Raw genomic sequence first — 8,038 nt, forward strand, 5'->3', positions numbered from 1 at the left:
AATTATGACGAAAAAGTAATTTCAATGAAAAAGGCTAAGAATAGACACTTGTTGCAGTTGTGTTTGTTAAAGACTGAAGTTGCTTTGCAGGGAATGTCGTTTTTACTCAACAGAGACAAAACTGAAAAACACGGGCCGAAAGGGGGAGCGAGAGCGCGCTCGTTGCAAATCCCATGGCAACAGCAACCAGAAAACATGTCTAAAATAGGGGGCAGTGTTCGCTATTACTATAGCAACAGGAAGACATAGCTCCTTCAATCAGCTTTAGGATTTGCTGAGGGGGGAAAACAAAGCTTGATTCTATGAAAAACCGTTATTAACGGGAATTAAGTTTGCGAGTTTGAGGGTAATTTGTCTCGTCTCACTTTGGCCGCGCATGACTTAAATGAAGCTCAGCATAATGTGGCGCGGCTGGCGCCGGTCCTTCTGAAGTTGAAACTGAATGATCGAAATATGGCAAACAATGAATGAAACTTTCTTTCTCCCGCTAGATAGGTTGAGTTTTGCTCGCTCGCAGAATTTAACTTGAACTTTTCCCAATGGCAGTTATGGAAATGCTGATGCTGAAGTGGAAATAATGACGTTATAAAGACGCCACCTGTTACACACACTACATTAGAATGTAAATAGTGTTAATTTAAACTATAATGTATATTTTTACATCTCGTCGGAGTAACTACGATGTCAGTTAATTAAGGGAATTGTAAGCAGCTTTAAAATATAATAATAATAAACCTGAACATATGCCTATTTGCGCTAATTGTCCACCTACCAAGTCAGTCAACATGTAGATTACAGAATTTAATCACCCTACAGTTGAAATGAAAATAAAAATCGTATATTTACAGAACTTAGGCTACAATTCAACTGAACCGCTAAATACAGCTCTAAGTCAAGTGGGAACCGTCCAAAACGCGTATCAGAAAATGCCACAACAAATGTTACTATGTTTTGTCAGTAAAGTTCCGTAAACTGCCCTTCCGCAACATGAAAGTTTAACCACTTCAGAATTTGCTCTCGGGATGTTTACGTGAAACATGTGCACGCAGAGTGGAAAACCGAAGACCACTGGGAAGCAACGTTTCTCAAGCGTCAGCCAATAAGGGAAGACAACAGTTCCTCTCCAGCCAATCGCTGCACGACAGGTTCAGTCCGTACAGCGAATCTGCTTGCAGCTTGAAGCGCTGATGCAACTAAGCTGCAACAACAGCCACGTATCTCCTGGGTAGTAGAAAGTGTTCTTCCTCGCTAGAAGAAATCAAGTAGTCCCCGTGAAACAATACATATTTGAACGGCAGTGTATGCTATACGTGATATGATATGAATTTTTCATGCATAACCAGATACTGTAACTGTGTATGATAATCAGCCAAACTCTGGTGAACAGCCGCTTTCATCACATATTCTTCTCTCAGAGCTTTAACACCGTAGTATGTTCAAGTTGAGGACATGCCAACGGGATTTTGTGTTTTCTCGGAAGTTGTTGAGAAAGTGAGTCCTAAATCTTGTGGGCGTTTTCACCGGCCCGAAGTGTGAAATTTATCTCGACCAATACATCCATAGGGCGGAGGAATCTATAGCACTGGGGGCTGACAGACCGCGTGACGCAGCTGGTTGCTAGGTGTGGGTGACCTGATGCATTGACTCAATTAGCCGATTCTCAGTCATCAACTCCATCACAACAAAGCAAGACCAACAGCACTTCAGTCCTAGACACTCCGGAGGAGACATGGCTTTTTAATTTAGTAAAGTCTTCGATCCTAAAGAAACGCCGTGCTTTGCACTTGCAACGCACCCCAAACCCACAACATTTAAGCAAGAATGGAGTAAGTACAACTTTCTACTTGACTGCTTTTTGTCAGACATTTGTTGTTTTGTCTCATGGCTTGCACTTTTTGGGTGTATTGCTTTTGTTTAACTGTTGTCACACTTGTAACAGCGGTTCAGGCGATGTTTTATGCACATTGCTTTCTTATTAGAAAAGTTTCAGAAACTCACTTTAACTCTTTTAATCGTTGCTACACAGTTTTTCAACTTTAGGAATGATCACACAATGACCTATTTAATTAGCATGTTCACATGTTGAATTTATTTTGAGACACAATACCTTATTTTACGCACTTTTAAGTGATACTTGTTTGTTGAACATCTTGTCTGTGGGTTTTATAGTGATTATCAATATTATACGGATCCATTACCTTTAAGCAATAGTTCTCAGGGCTACACAGGTTCTTCTGTCATTATGTCTTAGCAAAAGTCTTTTGTCCATTTGCGTCATCCATATCTGCCACATTATTGTATAGTTCCATGTTGCATGCAGCGGATGTTGTTTTTATTCTCTTAGAAATTGGCTTTAAGAAAAAGCATGAGTCGGTTTCAAAGCTTTCACGAAGATTTGCTGTCTTTGGTTTCGCATTACGTCATAGATTGTAACCCACGTGCTGGCCAAGTTCAAACATCCAGTTCAGAGAAGTCTGCATCGAATGCATCTGCCATACACGATGATAGAAATAATTACTTTTTTAATACTTGATTGCAAAAGAAAAGGCTTTGTTTCTGCTGTTTGCTATTGCATTCAGAGTTGTCTCTGATTATTCTGTCAGCATAAAATGTTGTCCTGTGTCTGACCTTAGACTGTAAACAAACTGGACTTCAGTGTAGGTGCAAAGGTTATTGGGGCGTTTGGAGGTACCACCTTAGGTTGCATCATACAAACAAAAGATAGTGCAGATAACTTGTAGAAATAAGCACCACACACACACACACACACACACACACACACACACACACACACACACACACACACACACACACACATATATATATATAAAATAAACGTTTTTAAAGTTCTTGATATTGTGATTTATTATTGGCATGATCTAAAATATGATCTGAAGAAGTTTTACATTTGTGTTGTATATTTAGGCTGCTAATAAATTTCCCACAAGTAGAGCATTCGCCTGCTTCTCTAGGATCTCAGTAGAACTCCCCTAAGTGGACACAAGGGACTTTGATGGATGGAAGAGTGGTAGTTTTCTAAATTGGTCCCTCGCTAATCACCAGTGTGTCTTAGCTGATGCTTTAGGAATATTGGGGGGTTATGGTTATTTTACTCAGTTTACTCTGTGTCTCTCATTGTTAACAAACTAAAAATATGAATTCATGGTCAGTTGGAGATATTTAAAGATATTTTAGAAGAGACAGGATAAGTTTAGAATGGAAAGTCCCACCAACTAGGACATAATGATTTTTTTTCTCCTCCATCCTACTTTAGCAACTAAAGAATCATGTTGGTGTGATAGTGTCTTCACAATTCCAGATAGACCGAAACCTCCATAGACAATGCGTTTTAACAAGCCGTCCCTCATCATATTTTCCCTCTTTTTTAGGTTTCATAATGCTCACCCAGCCCTGTTTTCTGTGGCTCAACTCTCAAACTTTACTATCGTGCACTGTAAGCTCGGACATTTGAATCGTAGGATCAACGGACAGGATGATGACAATGTCAGCACCTATTTGGAAGACTCTACTCGTCTGCCCGGCAGACCCCCTCACTCTCTCTCACCCACAGGCTAACCACAGCCAATCGGAGGGGCGCAGAGGGGAGGGGCCAGAGGAGAACCAGCACTTAATTGGTGAGTTGCAGTGAATACAGTTTTTTATTTTTCCCAGTTTCAGGTGGGCACCGCACTGCAGCACATTTCGTTCTCCTTGAACAGTGAGTAAAACTACCAACGTGGATCTATTTTATATTATTTCTAGATGACGTGCTAGTTTAATGCTGCCTTTCACATTTTGGATTTAGTAAGCGCATTGAGATGCAATTAATATTTTTTTAAAACGGGTTTTTAAAATACTGCCTGTATAGTTGTTTATTTGGTTTAAATAATTGTGCTACATTGGATCTCTAGGCCAGTGATTAACATGTTGAACTCTGTTTTCCCCATAGGTGATGGTCTTAGTGACTGGATGACGGAAGAAGTAGATTTCTCCTCTTACCTCCCAACCCCTCACTCCTCTCCCTCCCCCAATGCATCCCTTCCCCCCTCGCCCCTCCAGCATGACATCCAGGTGCCCTCAGATTTGGAGGTCATGACCTCTCTGCTGCAAGAGGAGCTTGCTCAGCTGGAGGATTACTTCCTGTCTGACCCACTCCCAGAAAAAGCCTCCAAACTGGGCAAATCCGACAAGGGTCCAACGGCAGTTGGTCCACCGTCGTATTACCAGTTGCCCTACGCATCATATTCTACTTCCAACCAATCCGAATCCAGCCCTCTACTTGTTACCCTGGCAACTGGGGAACTTGACTTGCTGAGCTTTTGTGGGGGTCCCATTGGCCGTACCAAGATTCCTAGACATGCCCCTTACAGTTGCAGCCGCCCCAACAGCAACGTCTGCAGCCGCAAGAGAGTTCCCGATGGGGTGAGGGTGGGTGACAGCTACGAGAGTAGCATCTGGAGTTCCAAAGGAAATTCCTCAGGTAACTCAGCTGTTGCGCCTGGTGGCAGCTACAGCTGTGCTGAAGATGAACGAGTAGTAGGCAAAGGCTACTGCCTAGGCAGTGCAGTGGAGATCAGGAGGTGCGCCATTTTACCCAAAGAGGAGAAGAACTGCCGCTACACGGAAGAGGCCGGCGGTGCAAGCAAGGGTGGTGGCGGCGGGTACAACTTTAGCGGACCCGTTCAAATTCCCCACAAGAAAGACGAAATGATGATGTATGGTGTCAGAGAAGTCAATTTAAGCGGCATAGGAGGAAGCACAGAGATTGAGATGATGGGCGAAGTAAAGAATGGTGCTAGCGACGAGAAGGCCGACATCCCATGGAAGTCCGAACCCAATGAAAGCTCTTTCCTCCAAAGTACATCCCAAGAAGAGGCCTACCACAGCTTCCTCGGGGCCATCAATGACCCAGTAAAGGCGGAAAGCGTAGCAATTCACCGGCAACATAACTTCCACTGCAGCTTTCTCGAAGGCCAAGGCCCCGACTGCCTGAGCGGTGACCGCCAAGGACCTGAAATGGGGTCCCCGTGTGCCAGAGGAGTCTGTGTGCTGAAAGATGACCCCTGCATTGTGAAACTAGACCTTGAGGAGCCACTAATCGAAGGGAACCACGGTCAACGTAAACAGAAGAAGAGAGACCAGAACAAGACTGCAGCTCACAGGTAATGTATTTTCAGTCATAATGATGTCGGATGTATTCTACATGAGCGTATACAGGAAAAGTTGTTGGTGGCTTTTTGAAGTGACACTTAGTTGTGAAAGTACAAAATCCTTAACAGAGAATTGTATTATGCTTCAGACTACAATGCCTGCAAGCATTACAATGTAGCTGCTTGTGGGATTTAAAAAAGACCACAATTATGTAAGTAAACATGAAAAGTGTGACAATTTCTGACTTTCCTCTGTATTAATCGTTTTGAACAGGTATCGTCAAAGGAAGCGAGCGGAGTTGGACACGTTGGAGGAACAGCTTCATGGTCTGGAGGGTAGAAACCGTGAGCTACGGGACAAGGCAGAATCGGTGGAACGGGAGATCCAGTACGTGAAAGACCTGCTGATTGAGGTGTACAAGGCCCGCAGCCAACGCCTCAAACAGGAAACCAGCGCCTGACCAAAAGCTTGACCACCTGACGATGGTCCTGCAAGTAGAATTGTAAGCAGTCTGATAGGCAATGGAGATTTGAGTTGGAATGTTTTCTGACTGAATGTTTTTAGGATGTGGTGGAGGTTGTACTATTGCACGTTACTCAATCATTTCATTTTCGTTACAAACTGACAAAGTCCATCAACAGCTGCAGCACAGACATCCACTTTCTCGGAAATAACTTCAAATCAGTTAATATGCACTGTGATTATGTCTTTGACTGTAATGACAGCCGTTTTTTCTTTTCTCTTGCTTTTCTCAAGAGTGGCAAACGACTCGTCCTCTCGATTCCATGAATGAGCTTTAACAACAGAGCATTTACGATTGACAGAAATAAACACCGAACAACGCAAGATAGACTTGAACACATCTTCATTTATTTAAATAAGGCCGTAAGGTAATATCACAAGTTCCGCATATGACCTGCATTGATCTTAATTTATACAGAGTTTTTTGTTTTATTTTTTTGTTAAAATTTATTTATTAGCAGTTTCAACATTTATGGTACTAATACTAATGATGTACAATTAGTACAACATTGGTAGTTCCTTTTTTTCCTTCCGTATATTAAATAAGGAATAAGCACTGATATTAAAAGCAATCTGTTTCTTATATATTGAGTTTCAGGGGAAGCACTTCTCAAAACGAATTTCCCTCAGGAATAATGAACCTGAAGATGTGTTTTTGAATTCCCAATTTTAGATTAGTCCTGCAGCTCAGGTATATACGATTTATGTCCAAAGTCATGGAGGTATGTCAGTTTGTAACTGCTGAAGATATGGCACTGCCTAATAATGTTATGTGTGTTGATTTCTTGTATTTTGATTCTTGCATGCAGAAGATTTCATGGCTCTTTACAAAGAATGTTTGTTTTTCTTTCATCTGAATGACATGTTACTGCAAAACGTCTTTCTTGCTTAAGAAGCCCAATTTTATATTCTCTTGGCTAACACATTTCATTAGAGATGAATGAGTTGCATTTGATTCACAAACTACTGTTTGGCCCAATGTCTCTGCTGTTATTGCGACTACAATCAGGGTTTGTGATTTTATAAAGCTTGTTTGCGCTAATGTACAAGTGTGTGTTGGGGGACAGAAAGTAAAATCTTTGTAGTGATACAGCTTTTTTTTATAATCACTGAAATGATTGTGGTGGCTTTAGAATTTGCAGACTTCCCAGCGTCTTAGCAATATTTCATCAACAATGTAAATGACTCAAGTTGTGAATTTTTTGCAATTGCGATCATGCACAATCCTTGACAAATGTTATGATTTTCATGTTTACAATTTAGTAAATTTCAGGAGTTTATTCTGATAAACCAGTCTAGTGACTGATTTTCTACTTGCTCAAGTAGGAGGCATGCATTTATCACAATTGCAACAATAACAAAGAAATCAACTGCAAATCAGGCTTTGATTAGTTAGTTACTCTTTATTCATCCTATTTATTCCTTTGAGGGCATTTTTACCGAAGTGTCGTGTGTACCTTAATACTACGTAGCAATATTACAAATATAATTTAATTCCCCTAAATAAGCAACCTAGATACTGAGAGAGCATAGCATATCGAAACATGCTTTCCTTCGCGGTATACAATCATGTTTATGAAATATAGCTAATTATGCGCGGTGTTATACGGTCATTTTGTGAAGTTGAGATTTTTTTTACAACCCAAAATTAAGGCACAAGATTTCCAAGAGTTTACACCAGCTATAATACTAAGACTAGTCATTTTGTACCAGGTATTTCGATGTATTGTCTCCGATTAATTCTTTGTGTTTCCTGTTATTCCATTGAATTCAAATAAAGTGATTTATGTCAGAAACTTTGCATGTTGGCGATGATGGCTTCATAAGAGATTTTTAGAGCTTAATATGTAGACCTTGAGTTTAACGGATAAACGGAGTTTATCCCTTGTTTGGCCGGAAAATTGTTTATAACTCTGCAAGCCAAATATATTAAACAGAGCTATTCCCATATCCTCACTTTTGCACGATGCGGAGGAAAAAGAAACTCGAATGACATAGAAAACTCATAGACAGTGTCAGTTACGTGTGAGTGTGTGTGTGCGTGTGTGTGTGAGAGAGAGAGAGAGAGAGTGAAGCAGAAAAAAGAATAGTAGGCTACTACAATTCTAATAGCAACGTAGGATGTCTAAAATATTTACTTTCTTTATTTTTTATTATTAACCGCAGTGTTCACTCCTGCATTTTGTATCCCGCAAGTTCTAAACATCCAGGTTTTTTATTTAATAACTATCAACCCGACAGAACCAAATGTAGGCTACAAAGAGCAAAAAATACAGGGGAAATCATATTTGTTCGTCCCATAAAAAGTCTTATTTCTGTGTAGCACAATTCATTCATATTTATGTAATATACGTTTTAACGGGTA

At 40.7% G+C, this 8,038-nt stretch overlaps 1 protein-coding gene across 1 annotated transcript; it reads left to right on the forward strand.

The window, feature by feature from the left end:
- The first annotated feature begins 229 nt into the window (after positions 1-229).
- On the forward strand, positions 230-7,469 carry atf5a (activating transcription factor 5a). The gene is made up of 4 exons (XM_077240825.1): positions 230-1,826; positions 3,390-3,635; positions 3,950-5,162; positions 5,425-7,469. Exons 2-4 carry the CDS (start codon positions 3,494-3,496, stop codon positions 5,609-5,611), a joined length of 1,542 nt encoding a protein of 513 aa, XP_077096940.1. The 5' UTR covers positions 230-1,826; positions 3,390-3,493; the 3' UTR covers positions 5,612-7,469.
- Positions 7,470-8,038: the final 569 nt, after the last annotated feature.

Source organism: Siphateles boraxobius, unplaced genomic scaffold, assembly GCF_051911475.1.
Source record: "Siphateles boraxobius isolate OS27281-9 unplaced genomic scaffold, OSU_SipBor_1 24, whole genome shotgun sequence".
NCBI lineage: Eukaryota > Metazoa > Chordata > Actinopteri > Cypriniformes > Leuciscidae > Siphateles > Siphateles boraxobius.

What these genes read in the sequence shown, in the direction of transcription:
- atf5a (XM_077240825.1), top strand. Translation starts at nt 3,494, where the DNA reads ATGATGACAATGTCAGCACCTATTTGGAAGACTCTACTCGTCTGCCCG. An exon ending in GGAGAACCAGCACTTAATTG is followed by an intron (nt 3,636 to 3,949) that starts GTGAGTTGCAGT and finishes TTTTCCCCATAG; the next exon opens with GTGATGGTCTTAGTGACTGG. An exon ending in AACAAGACTGCAGCTCACAG is followed by an intron (nt 5,163 to 5,424) that starts GTAATGTATTTT and finishes CGTTTTGAACAG; the next exon opens with GTATCGTCAAAGGAAGCGAG.